General features: G+C 40.1%; 1 protein-coding gene across 1 annotated transcript; it reads right to left on the minus strand.

Annotated features, from left to right (window-relative positions):
* Positions 1-1,114: 1,114 nt before the first annotated feature.
* On the minus strand, positions 1,115-19,817 carry Smp_012150 (hypothetical protein; the record flags this gene model as incomplete). The annotated part of the gene is made up of 5 exons (XM_018788873.1): positions 19,728-19,817; positions 19,522-19,693; positions 8,483-8,661; positions 4,318-4,631; positions 1,115-1,590 (listed from the first exon to the last, which is right to left on the minus strand). Exons 1-5 carry the CDS (start codon positions 19,775-19,777, stop codon positions 1,115-1,117), a joined length of 1,191 nt encoding a protein of 396 aa, XP_018654373.1. The 5' UTR covers positions 19,778-19,817.
* Between the last annotated feature and the right edge of the window lie 1,432 nt (positions 19,818-21,249).

Consider the following 21,249-nt stretch of genomic DNA (forward strand, 5'->3'; position numbering starts at 1 on the left):
GCATTGACTGTGTGGTGGCGATCCGCTGATACAAATGTGGATATTTTTTGTTGTCTTTGTTATAAACTGTAGGATACCTGTTATAACTCTAGGGTTCCTTGTTATAACAGTCCTTTCACTTTTTACACGTATGTGGGGCGTTCATTTACCTTAGACGAATATCTACACTAGATTCCCTCCCAGTGTTTATTCTACAGGACTTCAACACAACTCAAATCAAGAACACGAGATTAGCCTGACTATCACGTCAATATATTTCCACACCAAAACCCGACACAATCCAACAACAAGGAACAGTCAATATATATTAAGGATAGGGGAATATATATAACACCTGTCACACTATCTACATGTCTTACTCAGCGAAGCAACCAAGCATTATCATTCTCGCCGACACATCAGTCTTCCTTTGTACGCTTAAAATATGACTACTTGAACTGATGCACTATAGTAAGAACCGATGTTGCGACTGTCCCAAAATAATTATCTTGTAGTTAGCAGACTACTGTGTGTTGAGATTACTGACTAATTAAAAGCTAGTGTATTAGAGTTTGAGCTATACTCGTATGATGGTTAAAGAAACTATTAAATTATTAGGTGGGATGCGTTTTCAGCTAACTATCGATGTCCGAGTGCTGAAATCGCTAAACAAATCTGTGGCGATTTTGATTAGTATCCCATGGAGGTAGTCAAATATTGGAGAAAATCGTTCGCTCCATCCCCGAAAGTATATTTTAATTAAAAACAGTCAACTAGGTCATCCCATTTAGAAAAGCATAATAGACCGATACTTGTCCAAAACCTCGTCACTGTATCTTTAATTAAAATTAGAGGTCGCGTATACTAGTTGCAGAGGGGTTATATGTATGAAATTTTCGGACACATGATTATAAAGCTTTTAACGTATTAACGAAGCAATTTTGTTTTTGGTGGGTTAATATTCAAAATGCACAGAAAGCAATTATATATATATATATATTCGTTTTAAAATAAACAGCCATTAAAACCACAATGAAAGTATTGGCAAAGATTATGATTTTTGTTACACGTATAAACTGAAGTTTCAAAAGTAAGACCGCTAAGTAACAGTTAGCCGACCGGTGAATTGATTGTTTTACTCATTGTGATCATGTATCAGACGCAACGCTAAAGAGACACCTGTTGATGAATTTGGCATATCTGTAACCTGAATAACCGGACGTGATTTTGGCTTTTTTGGATTCCTTGATCTGCTTTTAGTTTTACATAGTGGGCATATTGGAGCGTTTCGATGAATCAACTGTTGACATGCTTGACATGTTTTCATGGGTGGACATTGTGCAATCAACTGAGATTCGCTTGTATTGAGCAATGACTCACTAAAATCTAAACTAACTGACTTGACCTGATTATGTAGGGAGGTTGATGGAGATTCTGAACTGATATGGTCTAGATTACAATCAGACAAACTTGTATATCTGCAAAAGTTAGCCTGAAAATGTTCGTTACTCGGCCACGGTGAAACGCTAAAATTACGATTGTGCACGTCCCCTTCACGCTTATTTTTTTCTTCGTTAAAGGAAAAGTCATCATCATCAAGTATTTCACTGTCTAGTGGAAAATAAAAACAAAATGAGATTAACAACAAGACTGATAAATCTTGACTTCAATTTCTGTATATTATCAATCTTGAAGATTGTATTCCTACAGAACATTTACAACCCAAGTGAACTAGTAATACGTAAAAAAATTTCCGAACTTAGCTATTACCGTACCACTACCCCACCGCAATGGCCCAGTAGAGCTTCACTGGCTGAAGCACTCATTTCTGAGGTTCTGTTATACCAAGCAGGTTGGTTAAATAGCAATAAAGTCTAGGGGTATCATTCAGATATCTGGTCATTTGTGTGCTTCCTGCGTTTTCTTCACGTGAGTAATAGGATTTAGAAAATAGGAGAAGCTCTGCCAGAATGAATTCATCTCGACAGTCATATATTAGGTGTTCAATCAAACAGAAGCGAGAAGTCAGGTCACGCATAGTTTTCGTTTAGGCTTTCACGGATGGCAGTTTTGATTAAATGATTAAACTAATTTACAGAGAGTTCGCTATTTTCAAAAAAAATAGACACCCAGACACAATAATCATAGATAGTGATTTTAGCAAAACCTAGATAAAGACACTGGTGGACACCAGAGCAGCGAACACAAAACGGTGATCGCGTGATGCACGTATACACAGGCGACCATTAATTCTGTTAGGATATTCACAGGAATATCCCAAAAATTATCTCGAACGTAAAGTGGTATGTTTTCAGACTTTCCACATATTTCACACGTTATTTCCTATTGGTCATTATTTACAGTTGTCCTAACTATGACTTTCACGTGTCGTTTTCCTATTGTTCAATTTTGAGTTGTCATAATTGTAATCTTTACGTGTCCTTTCTTTCCATTGGTTACTGTTCATAGTCATCTTAACTGTATAAATATGCCTTGTCTGTAAATCATTTTTGATCTGCTTCTTACCCCATAAACAATTCTCATTTAACGGCTGTGTTCTGATTTATTGGAGTCGGGGAACAGTATTGGAGTCGCACTAGGATATCTGAATTTGGTCAATCGGTAGAATTTCGTGTAGTCCTATCGCAATACGCAATAATTTCGCGACGTAACAAATTCTTAGCAAGAACCAACTATGACATTGAGAATCAACATTACCTGACACAGCGATTTCAACAATTGCTCAGGGGCGTAAAAAAGTAATTGCTATCAGATAAATTTCATTTGGAGACTACCGCTCTTTCTTGAACACATCTGAAGTGTGATCATGCTTTGGTCCCAGAACGCTTACTTTTTTATGGTCCAGGATGATGCACTGGGAAATCCATTTAAAACTTAGCCTAAATATGAAGTTGGTTAATCTTAAAAATAAGTAACAATTCTGAAACCCACGGAAGAATCACACTTCCGTTAGTACTAGGCACAGTTATTGACAGGATATTATCGACCCAAGTGAGAGATTCTGTAGACATTCAACTACGTGGCCAACAACCTGGCTTCCGTAAGGATCGGTCATGTGCCGACTATAGAGCGACACTGTGGATTACTGTTGAACAATCACTTGAATGAAGCTCGTCACCATACATCAACTTCCTTGACTATGAGAAGGCATTCGACAGCACGGATAAGAGAACCCTGTGGAGCCTTCTCTGACATTACGGAGTACCTGAGATCGTCACCACCATACAGAGCTCCTACGGGGGGCCGGTTGAAGTCTTGCATGCAAGGAAGCTCACCGATCCATTCCAAGTGCTTACTCTCGTTTTACATCTTTCTTCTGGTTGTTGGCTGCACTGTGAAGACCTCCGCTTTTCAGGAAGGGGACGGATTACAGTAAGATACGTTGGACGCAACTGGACGATTTGCACTTTGAAGATTATTTGACCGTGTTGCCCCATGAACGCGGTCTATCAGTGTAGCAACAGCAGCCTCCACAGAAAGACTTTGAAATTCACAAGGGAGGAATCGAGACCCTGAAATTCAACAATGAGCACCAACCAAGTCACACTTGGTGGCAAAGCTCTGACAGAGGTGGAAGCCTTTAGATGCCTATCTGGACAGCATCATCGATAAACATGGAGGACTTGGTGCAAATGTGAAGGCACAAACTGCCGTGCGAAGACGATATTCATACAACTGAATATCTTGAGCTCAAAAGAACTGTCACTCAACACCAAACCCAAGGTTTTCAACGCAAACACTAAAACATTTCTATTATGCGAGGCTAAAACTTGAGACTACCAGCACCATCATCAGAAGAGTACAGGTCTTTATAACTGCTTGCGACTAAAGGTACTCCACACCCATTAGCTAGAGACTATTAGCAATAACCTACATTGGATGAGGACAAATCAGCTGCCGGTTGAGAAGGAAATTAGGGAAAGAAGCTGGAAGTGGATAGGACACTTTACGGGAATCATTGAGCGGAATCACGGTCGCAAGTCCTAATATGGTATTCTCAAAGCGAAGGGAAAAGAGGGAAACTAAAAAGCACATGGACCCGAGAAATGGAGATAGATATCAAGATCATCAATAATACTTGGCAACAATTGTAAAGAACCGTCCAAGACAGAATTGACTGGAGATGCCCGGTTTTCATGGGATGATATGATGACAGCCCTCATCTACTAGTTTTTGTGAGCCCTAGATGCTACTTCAATTAAGCGAATATTCAATATATGTTTTTTTCAATAAATAGCTAGCCGTATAAGAGCTAATAATTGAACTGGTTATCAAAAAATGATGACCTTAATGAAAAGTGAAATGAGAATAACCTACCATTCTTACTAATTCCAATTTCTGTGGTAGATGGCATTAAATTATCCGCTACAAGAATCTCATTAGGATGATGCAATGGTTTCTGACTGTCGCCGTGATCTCTTTTTGAAAATTGGATTTCCTTGAAATTTTCGTTGCTTGTTTTTACGCTTGAGTTTTGCTGTGGCTTTGTGTTTTTGTGACTTGCTTTTTTACTTTGTCGTACTTTTGACTCCACTTCCCACCTGTTCTCCGACTGCTTTGGACTTAGATAACCTTTAATTGATTCGTTTTCTAATCCATTTGTTTCACTACAAATGACCTTGGTGGTGTCCCTGAAAAGTTGAAAATTTACATACATGTTTTTTACAACTGATTTCGAAAATAAAGTAATCCTGCTCTCAGATACACACAAATAAAATGCTGGATTTGTTTGGGATCAACATTCCACACGATAATTCTTGATTTTGACTTGAACTGAGTGGATAAGATCCTTAAGGCCCATTTTGGTTGCTGTTTTACCTTAGGGTGGTATTCCTGAAGGGAAAGTTGTGTATCATGACAGAAAAATGTATGGTTAAAATTGTGTTTGGATACTGATCAAAACGTACAGATAGCAATGTGATGGCAAACGATGATCAGCTGCAAATACCATAATAGTGATACAAAAGCCATAAACAGGTAGATCTAGAAAACCACGGCATCAAAATACTTCTTGTTAGTGAACTAGACAGGTTGTAAAATAACCGGCTTACGTACAAACACTTACGGCGAAATCGAATAAGTAAGATCTATTCGCAATATTTGTAAGCCCGTAGGAAAAGTCAGTCATCTACAACGTGAAACCAGGCACGTATATGCATCGGTCCAAGTTCCCACAACAGGATGAACACCAAATTCATAGAAGCCGTTACTTTAATGGCAGTAGTATATGTAGATAAAGGTTGCACATAAGGAAGAAATAATTAGGTCGTAGAAATGAAGGTATGAAACAATGTTAATCTCATAATTTAAGGGAAGACAGAAAGTGTATACACCTACACCATTGTAATCGATTCTGACTCATGTCACCTAGGGTCTCCAACCACTGGTTACGATAGTCGCGCGGACCCCAACCAAGTAGTCTGCATCTACCAACATGGCTCAGACTAGAAGTTAGTGACTTCAAGGATTGATGCCACGTTTTGGTTTGGCCGCCCCTAACTTTCTTCCATCCATCTCCAACACTGGTCAGCATTGCGCGTCATGGTAATTGGTGTTCAGGCATACGTAACACGTGGCCCAGCCATCTCAGTCACTGAAGATTCACAACCTCATCAACTGATTTAACATCATTCCCTAATACCCTGAGTCTAACCTCACTATTACTTACCCGATGATCCCAGCAGATGCGAGCAATATTTCTAAGACATCTGTGATCAAATACTAGTAACTTACAAGTAACTTCTACTCTTAGTGGCCACGTTTCGCAGCCGTAGAGTAGAACAGAGCGAACTGTTGCGCAGTATACTCATCCCTTAATTGATAGATAGATATCTTGCCTTCGCCATAGGTGACGTAAATTGGCAAAAGCCAGACGAGCTTTTTAAATCGGTGCAGAGATTTTGTCAGACACTAACCCATTAGGGCTGATTAGAATTTCAAGATAAATGAAGTTGTCGACGGGTTCGACTACTTCACTCCTTATCCTTAGTTCCGGTGTCGACGCAGGCCGTAGGGTAACTGCTTTTGTTAAACACTCTATAAGCCGAGTGAACTAGGATTTAACTTTTAGACATAATTCTGAACCTATTACATCACAGTATATTGCCAAGTTATGTATGCTCCACAAACAGTAGTTGAGAGCAAATAGATCTTATGTTAACTATTAAAACAAAGGTGAGAGTTTTAAATCAAACCATATGGTTGTTTGTCAGTTTTAAAACTTCTCTAGAGAAAATTTGAAGAATTTACAAGTCGCAGTACAAATTATGCAGTGAGGTCAAAATAAGGCTTTGATATTTTCAGCTCAGGTTTTATCGGGTTTTAATGGTAGTTTCATTTGGACAAGTAATCAACCTTACAAGAATAACTCAAGCGAAATCACACAATTCAAAAGGCATAACTGATTCATTGAAGACAATTCGCAGTGAATCAAAAGAAAACTACGAAACAAATATTTATATCCAACTGGAAAAGGAGATAAAGATGAGTCCAGTCTGTACTGACAGAGTAATATACAAACAACAGACGAATCCAAATCATTCAACCTGAAATGGACAAAGAGTAAATAGGAAAAGACGCCGGGAAAAGTCACAACAACAAATACAATAAACAGTATGAGAGTTATTCATAGCACTGTGTAGCGTCTGGTACTGCCTACAAAAAGAAACTTTTTAAAGAAAAACGGATAATCACTCGACAAATAGTTGGGAAACATTTTTATAAACTGTCTTCTCTAAAACAAACGGAAAAAACGTAGGATTTGACAAAAATATCTGATATTCCAAGTTACTACACCCCACAACAGCACATTGGGAAGAAATCAAGACAAATAGGTGAAGCGAAAGTAATGAATTTCGACGTCAAGCAACAAAACAATTAACAGTAAAATCAGTGAGAAAGTCCAGAGAAATACTATGATTTCTATAGTTCTCCAGTTAAATCTAATTCTTCAGCAAAAAGCTATAATCACATTCAACAAGTTCACAATTAATAGTTTCAGTGAAAACCCTTTAGTAGAGTGACGTACTTTTGCATTTCTCTCGATGATAGATACCGTCAAGAGATGTAATGAACTAAAATTTTGACTTTAAGTCATGAGATACGACTAAAGCTGGATGTCATCAAGCATGTCCAAGATCTCTAGTCTGGAGAAAAGCAAGGGTCTCAAGAATATACTTATATTATATGTCACAATCTGTTTATATTTACTGGATTTGTGGCTCTTAAACTTTACTCATCAAGCCTTTAGTTGATTATGGAGCCTAGGATCTCAAAAAATATTGTTATTAAGATAATTTCCTTAATTTTATCACTAGAAGACTTCTGTTGGTTATTTTCACGACCGAAGTGATTAATTGTATCTTACTTTTAAACGTTGAAAACCGTACGCTTGACTTTAGTATGGCCTATCTCTACTAAACTGCAAGCCGATGAAGATTGTACTCTTTGTAAGTACAACTGTTATCCGTAAATATTTGGTCTGTTCGACCTCTCATCAATATTTAGTATGTTTTAATCTTTTTTTTATGACTAACTACATCCACTTCCTTACTAATCTATATTTGATAAACAAATGAGGTAATTAAAGACCGCGTTCTGGACTATAGATTCGCCCAGACTGATTCAACTGTATTACAGAGTGTGTTTGTAGGAAAAGTAAATCGCACAATTTCCATTCGTTTTTATGAACTCGAACAATTAATGATTAATATTGAGTTTCATCTAATAATTTAATAAATTTAACTAACTATGGATCAACATCCTCAAAAACTCTAGGCTTAACGAATCCGATTTCTGCTCCTTCTCGCTCTAAAATGGTTATAAGTTACTCAACTTTGCGAGGAATCAAGCTTCCACTAAGGTTGCTGATGGATAGAGAGTAAATGAAAGTTAATTGAAGCCAACCTGAACTTGTTCACAGTGTTACGTGTGTCGATCCAATTAACCACTTTGAGAGTAAATCACTGATTTGTATTTATATGAGATATTTTTACTAATTAATGACATTTAAGCCACCTTCCCTTGATAGCATCAAACAGTTGCATACTATTATTTACAATTGATGTTTCCACATCGTTAACATTTGCTACCAACCCTCGTTTACGATAAGTTGAGTTCCTTTTGCTTAATGTATTTCTCGCCACTAAAGAGTAGATACAAAAGATCTTAAAGCAAAGCACGATCAGAGTATAAATATATAATCAAAAGAAGCAACAGTCAGAGTATAATAAATATTTACTGATGAATTTGTCAGTTGCCAGTTCGAATAGTTTCTCTCTTTATGTTTAAAGTTTTGATTTTCTGAGAGTGAGTGAATGTCAAGACATAGCCACAGCAAATGGCTACTGGCATCTGTATGCTGGACCTGGAAAATAGAATGCACGAACTAGATGATTAAGCCTACCTTTTAAAACAAAATAAAATGACTGCTACGACAACCACACTCAGGTTTTTGAATTTTTGAGATATATATGTGGCTTACTTGTGATTTTCCAACACTTCTTTTGGAGTTTTGTATGGATTCTGCAAAGGTGCTAAATCAAAGTCTTCTCTGTGTTTGTTTATGTTATTTAAAAGCTGATTATATTCACCATACAGCCTTTGAATGCAAAAAACACTCTTGTTTCGATCAGACCAAGCTTGACGCACTATTGCTCCCAGCTGTAAAAAGCAATTTGACGTTAATGAATATTTTATTCAAAGATTTGTCGACTAAAATAGTAAAATATTACAGAAAAAATTTCTAATGTGTTTAATCCAACCCAAATAAATTATTACCACATAGGAGTGTAGTTGTGAGGACTATTTAATACCATACTTAACATCACGTATGTATCCTAATTAAGCAGCCATTAAAAATTGCTGGACGATATCCCGAATCGATTGAAGCTAAACAAGCAAACCACCGGATAACGTCTCAGTAGCCAAGAAGTTAGGCTTCCGCTGCGGGAGCCGAAGGTCCTAGGTCTCAACTCCCATGGAGTCGTGTTCCTGTGTTCCCAAATACCCTGGTACAGTTGAGGATGAGGAGAGTCCGCTCTCCCTCTCGAAATGCTCTCATATGGCCATACATATACAGCCTCTGATTGGGAAGTCTTACCCTGTTTTTTCATGTGGGGGTATTGTTTACGAAATCGAGAGGACAAAAAGCGAATGTTCAGAGCTTTAACTAGGTTGGTGTTTATGGAGGACCCATCTAAGAGTTGAAAAAACCCTGATTCCAAACCAACGGTGTAAATGGGCTCCAGGGTCCTGAAGGAACAAATGGAGTACGAACCTTTTATTGGTCACCGGCCACCATGGGACTGCATCTCCTAACGTTGACGCACTGCCTTGTGGATTAGACCTTTAAGTCAAAATGCTCGGGGTGTAGCCATCTAAGGAAATCACATGCTTTGGTTTGGGCACCCGGGTAGTATTTCAGTCGTCAAACAAATCGAATGATAAAGCGTAGTGCATATATATTTGGTCCCTTTTTGGATTAATGTTTATATGCGGTTGTTCAGTGCTCCTTAGTTTACGAGGGTTTTTAAACTAGGATCAGTCCGCGACGTTCATTGTCAAATCAAATAGTTTCGATGCATGAAGTCAGGAGAATCAAATTTATCTGAAGCACATTTCAATGACTTGGTTGTTAATGAACCAGACTTTCTATTGCAAGTGCCGAAGTCCGAAACCCGGCTAGCCCAGTTAGTTTTAAGAAGAATTTATGCAAAATGTGGCTCAAAGCTGAGTAAATAAACCCCGACGGAGTTGTAAAAAACTCGGTATGTTAAAATAGTACTATTTTGTGAAACATCAAAAATCCCAATCAGATAAGTAACAACATAGAGCCCAGGATAGATGTATATTGGCCCAAGTGGTCATATATTATTAGTAAGACGTGATGACGATAACAAAACAGGTCTGAACAATATGGTAGAAACGACAATAAAAACTAGACACCGGGAATACGGTTTGGAAAGACAGAGTGGAAAAGTATGCATGGAAGAATACTGGGAATGACGATCGAGAGGAAGGTAAAGAGTGAAAAAATATAGGTCATTATGAACGATTCTGAGACATGTCACCTACAGACTCCAACAACTGATTGAGGTTACCACTTGCAGTTTGACTATGACGACACTAAAAAATAATAGTTCCGTCCTTTAATTGGGTGGTGTCATCAACACTTGCCTTTTAATACCCGTTTCGTTGGTGAGTATGAATAATTATCTGCTATAACTTGTCGTTGTTGCAATTTCCTGGTCACAATCACTTATTGTCCCAATATATAAGAAGGGGCCAAAATCATCCTGTGATAACCATAGAGGGATTAGTTTGACCAATATAGCCTCAATAATTATCGGGCGCCTAAGACTCGTGAACTCCAAGCAAGAGAAAATCAGGCTGGCTTCAGACCTGATCGTGGCTGTACCGACCACATATTCACTATTCGTCAGGTTTTGAAACACAGGCATGCTTATCGGCGTCCAACAATCATAGTTTTTCTTGACATAAAAGTAGCATTTGACTCTGTAGACCGAGAGGTTCTGTGGCAGTGTCTGTTATTGAAACGGGCGCTTCAGTAGTACATAAACCTTGTGAAGGCTCTTTACTCGAACACCAGTCAAGTGAGAGATAATGTCATCTAACTTTGTAACCGCAAGTGGAGTCCGACAAGGCTGTCTACTATCCCCACTTTTGTTTAACTTCATCATAGACCTACTGCTGGAAATAACGCTCTTATCGAATGAAGTTTCAGGAATTGATCTCCTATCAAGAGGTCCAGTTATCTATATGGAATACGCAGATGACATAGTCCCTTTTTGGTGAAGGCGCTGACAAAATGCAGTCTTTTGGTAGCACTGAGTAACAATGCCAGGATGTCTGGAATGCGTTTCTCCCCTTCTAAATGTAAATTTTTACGCCAGGACTGGTCTGCGTCAACACCTGAACTAAGGATAAGGAGTGAAGTAGTCGAACGCGTCGACAACTTCACTTATCTTGAAAGTCTGATCAGCCCTAATGGGTTAGTGTCTGACAAAATCTCTGCACCGATTTAAAAAGCTCGTCTGGCATTGACAATTTACGTCCCCTATGGTGAAGGTGAAACTCCGCCTGTAGCCCCTCCGGGGGCTACTGCCGGTCCCAAGCCCGGATAAAGCAGGACGGCCGGGCATAGGGTTAGCAACCCCACATAGACGCCCAACTCCGAGACCAACAGGCCGGATTCCGTAAAGGTCGATCGTGTATAGACCAAATCGACACTACGGATCATTGTGGAACGATCAATTGAATGGAATTCATCACTCTACATCAATTTCATTGACTACAAGAAAGCATTTGATAGCGTGGACAGGACAACACTATAGAGGCTTCTTCGACACTACGACTTATCTGAGAAGATAGTCAATATCATACGGAATTCCTATGATGGATTTAACTGCAAAATCTTGCATGGAGGACAGTGGACAGACTCGTTCGAGGTAAAGACCGGTGTTAGGCAAGGTTGCTAACTCTCACCCTTTCTCTCTCTCCTGGTGATCGACTGGATTATGAAGACATCAACATCTGGAGGGAATCACGGGATACAGTGAACAGCTAGGATGCAGCTGGACGATTTAGACTTCGCAGATGATCTGGCTCTTCTATCACACACGCAACAACAAATGCAGGAGAAGCCGACCAGTGTAGCAGCAGTAGGTCTCAATATGCACAAAAGGAAAAGCAAGAGTCTCCGATACAACACAACATGCACCAATCGAATCACACTTGAAGGATGTAAAATCCGTAAAACTACGTTGGCCAGACACTATCAACAACAACCTACTGTAGGAGAGAACAAACCAGATTACAGTGGAGGAAGAAATCAGAAAAAAACACTGGAAGTGGATAGGGCACACATTGAGGAAATCACCCAACTGCGTCACAAGGCAAGCCCATACGCGGAATCCTGAAGGTCAAAGGAAAAGAGGAAGACCAAAGAACACAGACATGAGAAGAATGAACAACAATTGGATAGAACTTGAAAGGAAGGCCCAGGACAGAGTGAGTTAGAGAATGCTGGTCGATGGCCTATGCTCCATTAGGGGTAACTGGCGTAATAAAGTATGGCAAAGGCAAGATATCTATCTATCAATTAAGGGATGAGTATACTGCGCAACAGTTCGCTCTGTTCTACTCTACGGCTGCGAAACGTGGCCACTAAGAGTAGAAGATACTTGTAAGTTACTAGTATTTGATCACAGATGTCTTAGAAATATTGCTCGCATCTGCTGGGATCATCGGGTAAGTAATAGTGAGGTTAGACTCAGGGTATTAGGGAATGATGTTAAATCAGTTGATGAGGTTGTGAATCTTCAGTGACTGAGATGGCTGGGCCACGTGTTACGTATGCCTGAACACCAATTACCATGACGCGCAATGCTGACCAGTGTTGGAGATGGATGGAAGAAAGTTAGGGGCGGCCAAACCAAAACGTGGCATCAATCCTTGAAGTCACTAACTTCTAGTCTGAGCCATGTTGGTAGATGCAGACTACTTGGTTGGGGTCCGCGCGACTATCGTAACCAGTGGTTGGAGACCCTAGGTGACATGAGTCAGAATCGATTACAATGGTGTAGGTGTATACACTTTCTGTCTTCCCTTAAATTATGAGATTAAAATTGCTTCATATCCTTCCTTCTTTCTGTACAATCTTTCTTTTATATATTACCACCATGAAATTAACTACTCTGGATTTGGTGTTTATCTTGTTATGCTAATGAGGTATGTCAACTTGGACCGACACATATATGTGCCTTGTCCTACTCTGTAGCTGACTGACTGGCCACTGGGTTTCCCTAACTTTTTGATTTCAGCCAGTGATAGATGCAACTGTTGTGTTTTCGGTTGCTTGGATATCTTCCCAAGCTTCTTTAAAATGAACTATTTTTCTACACCCGACTTGGACCTTGGCTAATTTTCCCTTGAATGCATCGTTGATCTTTTCATCTTCAAATTGACACCTAAGGAGTTTTCTTGCCCTGACTTCCCTAAGTTTAGTGAAATGCATAGAGATGTGTATCTTCACTGGGGCATGATCATAATCCAAGTATGTACTCTAGTAGTATCAGCAATTTTCTATCGAGCCTCTCAAATGATGCGTGATGGGGATAAGATCCACTTATGTTCAACACTGTGTTGATGTTGGGGGTTCCCAGTTCGAACAATATTTTTGCTTGTCTCAAGTTTTTCCTTGCTAGGAATTACCGGTTTTCTGAAATTGTAGCGGATAGTTACTGTTATCTGTCTGTCGGGTAGGCTGTGGCTGCTATATTGACTTGTTGGTCGAATTGGAATATCATAATGACCTAGTTGAGGTATATCAGCCAGAACAATTGTTCCTTTAGATCCTGTCATGACAGGCAGGTTGGTTGGAAAACGGTAAGACTAGAGGCAGCAAGCTCGTGGTCATACTGTTAACTGTACAGGAGTGTGGTGACATTAATATGTTTTCCTCAGATAATCGGCATCTATAGCAATGATGTGCCCTCACAACGAAAAGAGGGGGTCAGATAAACTTGATCCTAAAAAGCAGTTGTCCCTTGGGCACTGCGGTCACGCTCCCAGGTCGTTCAGACCAACACTAATCCAACTTCTTTTTCAGGTCCCTCAAGAAATACCCTTCCACGGTGTGGGCAGCCGGGAAGTGATAAATGCCCTTATACCCGTAACAGCACATGAGACCAAGTCGGTCACTTTCAAATCCTTCCTACACCTCCTAATAACTCTCTTATCTCCACGACTAACCCTTCCCACGTCCTTTTATCACCTCGCACCGCTAGGGCAAACGATTCGAGTACACAGAACGTTATTCCTGGTCTCCTGAAACCACGCTCTAAACTACATGTAGGAACTTTTAATGTCCGGACATTGTGCCAAATAGGACAACAGGCTTCCTTAGCTAGGACTCTAGAATCTTACACCATCGATGTGTGCTGCGTCTCCGAAACGCGCATATAAGATCCGAGTAGCGTCATTCATTTGACCTCACCTTATCAAAATAAAGTACCATCTCGATACACGCTTCGTGTATCTGGAAGCCCTGATGCTGCTTCCCGTGGCCTCGCTGGCGTAGGTACAGCATTAGGTTCTAGGGCAGGGCTAGCTCTTTTAGACTGAATCCCAGTAGACAGTCGTCTATGCGCTGTCCGACTAAACGGATCAGTAAGGACTCGGAAAGATAGGGAAACTCGTCGTTGCCTCTTCGTCGCCTCTGCCTACTCTCCCACTGACTGCAGCTCAGATGATATAAAAGATGAGTTCTACAGGAAACTTTCTGACCTTCTCCGAAAAGCTAGGCGTTCTGATGTAGTAATAGTGGCAGGTGACTTTAATGCTCAAGTAGGTAAACTAAGTGAAAGGGAAAGACACCTGAGTTGATCTTATGGTGTCGTGGCTGAAAGAACAGATAATGGTGACCGTCTGTTGCAGCTATGCCCAGATAATCGCCTGTTTCTTGCAAATACTAACTTTAAGCATAAAGAAAAACATCTTTTGACATGGCGAACCCCGAATTCGTCCCAACGTTGGACCCAACTAGATCACATCGCTATCAGCCACCGATGGAGGGGCTCGATAAAGGACTGCCGCTCATTCTGGAGCACATGTTCAGATTCAGATCATGCTCTAGTGCGAGCACGCATCTGTCTGCGTCTTACTGGACGTAGGAAAGACACTGCAGGGAAGCCTCTAAGGGCCCTACCTAATGATAGGCAAGCTAAGAATATATTTCAGGAACAACTGGAAAAACAGTTAGGCAGACATAAGTTGTACCCACCCCGAGGCAGCGTGGAATGACATCCGAAAAGCTGTGGAAACAGCAGTGATATCCGCTAGTACGGTAAACCATAAGGTTAGAGAGAAACAATGGATCTCGGCAGCGTCTACCGCACTGATAGATGCTCGAAAACTCATCCCATCTGGCTCTGAACATAACGAAGAGCGGAGTCGGCTTAAGCGCAGGCTAATAAGAAACCTACGCAATGATCGTGAACAGTGGTGGGTATCGAAAGCAAGAGAGATGGAAAAGGCAGCGACAATAGGTAACAGTAGACAGCTATTCAGACTCGTTAAAGAAACCGGTATTAGGAACTTAAGTATCAGTGAAACCATCTCAGATAAAGATGGGTATATCATTCATTCTCAATCCAGGAGATTGAATCGATGGGCAGAACACTTTAGGAACCAGTTCAACTGGCCTTCAGCCACACTTCAGTTACCCACGATCCCCAGTCGTCCTGAATGGCAAATTGAGGTAAGTCCTCCAACTCTCTACGAGGTTGAAAAAGCTATAGGAAATCTAAAGCGAGGAAGAGCAGCAGGCCCTGACAGGTTTACTCCTGAGATTTTTAAGGATGGTGGTCCAGTACTAGCAGCGAGATTGACTGAGGTCTTAGGTAGAATCTGGGAACTGGACGTAATTCAATCTGACTGGTCACAATCACTGATTGTGCCAGTCTATAAGAAAGAACAAAAGTCCTCTTGTGACAATCACAGAGGAATCAATTTGACTAATTTAGTGTCTAAAATATTAGCTTCAATAATAATTCGACGCCTAACCAAAGCTCGTGAAGAGCAGACTAGAGAAAACCAGGCTGGTTTTCGACCTGGACGTGGTTGCATAGACCAGATATTTACTCTACGTCAGGTCCTAGAACATAGATACACATTCAGACGTCCCACAATCGTAGTATTTCTTGACCTTAAGGCGGCATTTGACTCCGTTGATCGTGAGGTTCTATGGCAGTGTTTGTCACTGAAAGAAGTACATTAACCTCATAAAGGCTCTCTACTCGAACACAACTGGTCGAGTTAGAGCCTATGGCGAACTGTCATCAGAAGTGGTTACCTCAAGTGGTGTTCGTCAGGGCTGTCCATTCTCTCCTTTCTTGTTTAACTTTGTCGTTGACATGCTTTTAGAGATAACACTTTCATCATCTCAATCTCCTGGAGTTGAACTTTTACCAAGAGGCTCACTTGTTGACTTAGAATACGCCGACGACATAGTTTTATTTGGTGAAGACACTGGCAACATGCAGAGTCTTCTGACCACTATAAGCAGCAATGCAGGCATGTTCGGGATGCCATTCTCTCTCTTTCGAAGTGCAAAATGTTACTTCAGGATTGGGTTGCATCGACACCTGAACTAATGATAGGGAGTAAAGTAGCTGAGCGTGTCGACCGCTTCACTTATCTTGGGAGTCTCATCAGCCCTTGTGGTCTGGTGTGTGACGAAATCTCAGCACGGATACAGAAGGCTCGTCTAGCTTTCGCCAACTTGCGTCATTTATAGCGTAGGCGAGATATCCGTCTAGCAACAAAAGGACGGGTTTGCTGTGCAGCAGTACGTTCCGTTCTACTTTATGGCAGTGAAACATGGCCCATAAGAGTAGAGGACATTCGTAGGCTACTTGTATTCGATCATAGATGTCTTCGAAGCATTGCTCGTATATCCTGGGACCAGCGGGTAAGTAATGTAGTCGTTAGGAAACGGGTACTAGGTAATGATGGCAAATCGATTGGTGAAGTGGTGAAACTTCATCAGTTGAGATGGCTGGGACATGTGTTACGTATGCCCAACCACCGACTGCCCCGACGTGCAATGTTTTATGGTGTAGGAGTAGGTTGGAAGAAAGCTGGGGGCGGCCAGACCAAAACGTGGCACAAATCGATGAAGTCACTGACAAGTGGACTAAGCCATGTTGGTAGGTGTAGACTACCTGGTTGGCATCCGCGAGATGATAGCAACCGATGGTTAGAGACCTTGAATGACATGGCTCAAAATCGTTTGCAATGGCGAAGGTGCATCCACTCTTTGTGTTCGACCAAATTCTAACCTTTTGAATTCTTCATGTCCCTACCCTTTATCTCTTTCCAAATTTATTTCACTGTATTATACTCCTTCAATAACATCTTCAAACCCTAATCTTTCGGATTACTGCTTATACTCTTACTACTTCTACCACTATAGGATTAGAATGAACAACTGCATCTCTGTGCTAATTTGGTATGGCAACTCGAACTGATGTACGTACGTACGAAGTTCTACGTTGTGACTGACTGACTGATCCTAAAAATGCCACAGTTTACCTCACGGGTATCCATCTCCGACGGTAGGGCCTACCAAATTACCGAATTAACGCATCAAAAACTCACCACAAAAAGGCCGTGTGTGTGACCGGCCTCGAACAGTTGTAACTTCGGTTCTGTGGTCACGCTTTCAGGTTGCTGAGATTACTACCAATCCGTTCCCTTTTTCGGATGAACCCAAAAGAAATATTTTTCTAGTGTGGACAACCGTTCCACACCTCTAATATCACTCGAGATCACCTCTCCCATAGTCGGTCTCCAATTTTACTACTAAATATTACCTTCACACTATCAGCCCTCATCATTAGTCTTTGACTTTTTCAACATATGCCACCGATGCTGACGATTTAAGTTCAGGGAATGCTATTTCTAGTTATTTGAAATAGAGCTCTGAACTGCATGTCGGAGAATTAAATGTTTTAAGTTTGTCAAATTTCCCGATAGGCTTCTTTAACTACGACTCTAGAATCTTGTGTCAACAAAATATGTTGTATCTCCGAAACACAGATATAGGATCTAGGTGTGGTCATTCACTTGACCTCAAGTCAATATGGAGAACGGGTGCTTCTTGCCTTCAATGTAACTGGAGTCTCGACTTCCACTTCTTGTGACCTCGCTGGTGTAAGTAAAGCACTAATTTCAAAAGTAGTACAGGCGCTTCGGAACTGGATTTCAGTAGCCAGTCGCTTATACGTTGTCCAACCACATACACAAGTAACAACACAGAAAGATAGGATCGCTGTTGTCTTTTCGTCATCTCTCCGATTGCTCCAACCGACTGCAGTTCAGATGAAGTAAAGCTTTTTGATCTACAAAAATCCGAACGCTGAGATGTGACTGTAACCCGAGAATTTAACGTCCAAGTTGGTCGGATAAGTCAAATATCACAGAATAGTATTCACTAAAATACAAAGTTACCTAAATATCAAAAACTCCTGGTGCTTGAAAATCAACAGAAAGGTATCCATACTACAGCGAATCAAAATTAGGACACTTAGTTATAGGTTTTGATACATTAAATTGATTTCAGAGTAACTCAATTTTTACTTGTTACCTTTTAACCAAGTGATCGCGACACATGGTCTACAATTGTTTTCAGTGAGTAATAGTTAACGATATGGTTTGGTAACATACTATGGAGGGAAAGTAGCAGTTAGCACCTAGGTTTTAGGAAGACAGTATGCTTTGTTTAACGTCTTAACTACTTGAGTTTAAATAGTTTATGTTGATATGAAACAATGGGGACTAAAAACAACGAAAACATGGATTAGCGGACCAAGTTATAGACTCGCGTTTGAACTAATTAAATAAAACACAACTGATAAAAACTTGGAGGTAGAGAGCTCTGTACTGTCATTTTGATTAATTTTGATAACTGAAGTATGATTTCGTGATCTAAGCACTAAACTTTTACCTGAGTGTTGCACTTTAGAGTCTAGGTCCATCTAATAAAATTTTGCCAACGGTGGAATGTTGTCAGTTCGTAAATATAGTACAGTTCAAGGCTGATTACAAAAATTAACAGCTGATCGCTTGGAAATTTGGCCAATAACTTAGTTAACGGACAGAATCACCTGGTTTCGCAGAATATTTTATTACTTATGCATAGATTTTCTGAAGCTGAAATCTGGGGGTTTTCAACAAAACTTTAAGTTGTTTCGAGGGGATTTCGGGTATTCTGCAAATCTCCCTCCAGACTTCGAAAAAAACTACGAACTTTCATGACCGGGGAAAGCCCTGAAACTCTCCAGAATCCGGAGACTGGGTGAACCATCACACCCAAACGGTGACACTGCAATTTACAGACGACCTTTAGGCGACGCTGGAGTGACCTTCAGGGTGTCCGCTTAATAACTAGGACCAAATGATGCCCATAAATCATTATGAGGGAAAAGAATTATGATTTGAAGTAGATATTAAAGATAAGGAATCAGATTAAGGGCTTTACATCACGAACTGAGATCAGCTAAAATGCCAGGACGCCATCTAATCGGGTGGACCAGAGAATTTATAGCCGAAATCCGAGACCTGTTATTTTATACCTGATGGGTTCCATAGATTAAAGTTTCGCCAACAAAACTTCTGTTCTTCTGACAAGTTCGAAGTGTCTATTTGCAGACAATGCTTGGCCCAAACTATAAATCTCTGTGCTGAAACAACTCCCAGCACGGAACAGTTATCAATGATATGACCCAATTTCCCTAGTTTGTGGAAACTTTTGTCCATTTTGGGAAAATTTCAAGGGGGCCGCAATGGAAAACTTTGGAAGTTATTAAGGGAATGGCGCAAAGAACCAAAAGTTTTCCGGGTCTTAGGAAATTCCGAAAATTCCCCAGTTTCCATTAATTATGGGGACTGGGGGTGTACAAAGGATTACTAAAATGTAATAAAACATTGGGAACTAACCGTAGATATATCTTGCTCGACATTCTGTAGTTGGCTGAGGATAAAAGACCTTTCATCAAGCAGACATCGCATTTCCGTCTCATATTGAACTAATCTAATCGATTCTTCCTCCATGAAGTTAGTTGCGTTGCATATATCCCCTAGAGTCTTCAAAAGTAACTCCGAGCTTTCACTTAAGATCATATAATAAACTGAGCTCCTCATACTTTAAAGCCCCAATCGATTGATAATCTCTCAGGATGCCTTCTTTCACCATTCTTTAAACACCAGTATTTGACAGTATGACCCCTAAATCCAAAAATACCCGTAAAATGGGTTAGCGTAGACAAACAAAACTTCCGACGTCTTGTTGGCAAACCAGTTCGAGCAACTTAGGTAACCCATTAGTTTTTATTAATTTTCTTAAATTCAAACATTACTACCTACTTGATTACAACTTCTGACGAAATTTTTAAACATATAAGGATTAGGACTGCAGTCCATTGACAACTAAATTCGTATTGTCCTAAGAACATCGGATATTCCTTCCGCAACATGGAAGTCAACTTATTCGAGTAAGATAAGTTCCATTCTTGTTCGTATTTCTTAATAATTGCAAAAGCGTTATCGCTCGAGTTTAATAGGTACATTGCCCCTGGTATGCATACCACACCAACAATCAATAAAGGGGATATAAAGGCGAAAAAAAGGGGGAAAAGCACCCGAAAGCGTAACTAAGGGGAAAATGTCGATTTTTCGCCTGCACGTCGGTTATTTAGGGGAAATGTCAATTTTTCCCCCTTTCTTCGTGAATTTGGGGGAAATTTGCAGATAACGTGTCCAGTAGGACACATTCAGTCAGTATGCAAAACTACTGCTCACTTTGCTTCAAGTATTACTAAATCTTGTAACTTAGATCCCAATAATTCCGCTGTTATTTATGATCATTTATCTTTATCCAATGTTCGAAAGGTAATGTTCTTTTTTAAAAGCGATTATATACATCCCCTGGTTCATTTCATGAATTTATTGTGGACACAGGCAGTATAGAGTCCATTATTTCATTCAAGAACTTGAAATATTCAGATCCTAATGTTGTAATAAGACCCACTGAAGTCTCAACATTGGGGATTACTGCACACAGACTGCCCATACGTGGATACTATGAATTGCTAACAAGATATGATAATTCTTCATATATACCTTGTGAATTTTTAGTTAGTGAAACAGGACTGTCAATACTGGGTTTAAAAAATTTGAAAAGGCTTGAATTAGAATCGTCTTATAGTGACATTTATGTCTAGTGATTTTTTGTAACAACAAATTAAAGGTCACATATTTTTCCTAGTTGTCACACTTTTTATGTAATCACACTCATATTCGATATTTATTGTTTTTCTGTATCAATCGTAAAGAAACGAATACTTTTGTTTGGATATATATAACACGACTTCACTACCGCGCTTCTTAAAATATAAACGTTGTATCCGCCGTCTATTCTTCTGCTTTAACGGCCACAGCCTTTGATTGAAGATTATAATAGTATTATAACATCTTTTTAGACCATTCCACACTACGTTGGTGTTTTGGCCCGGATCATTACTGAATAATACTACTGGATCTAATCTTCTCCACTTTGCTGTTGGTGCCACCACGTGCAGAGGAATCTTTGTTAACCAAGTGAACTTATTTGTGGTTGTTATCTCAGAAAGCAGCTTACAAGTAACATTCATTTCATAACACTGTTAC

The sequence above is a fragment of the Schistosoma mansoni genome, chromosome W, assembly GCF_000237925.1.
Source record: "Schistosoma mansoni strain Puerto Rico chromosome W, complete genome".
In the NCBI taxonomy this organism is placed as follows: domain Eukaryota; kingdom Metazoa; phylum Platyhelminthes; class Trematoda; order Strigeidida; family Schistosomatidae; genus Schistosoma; species Schistosoma mansoni.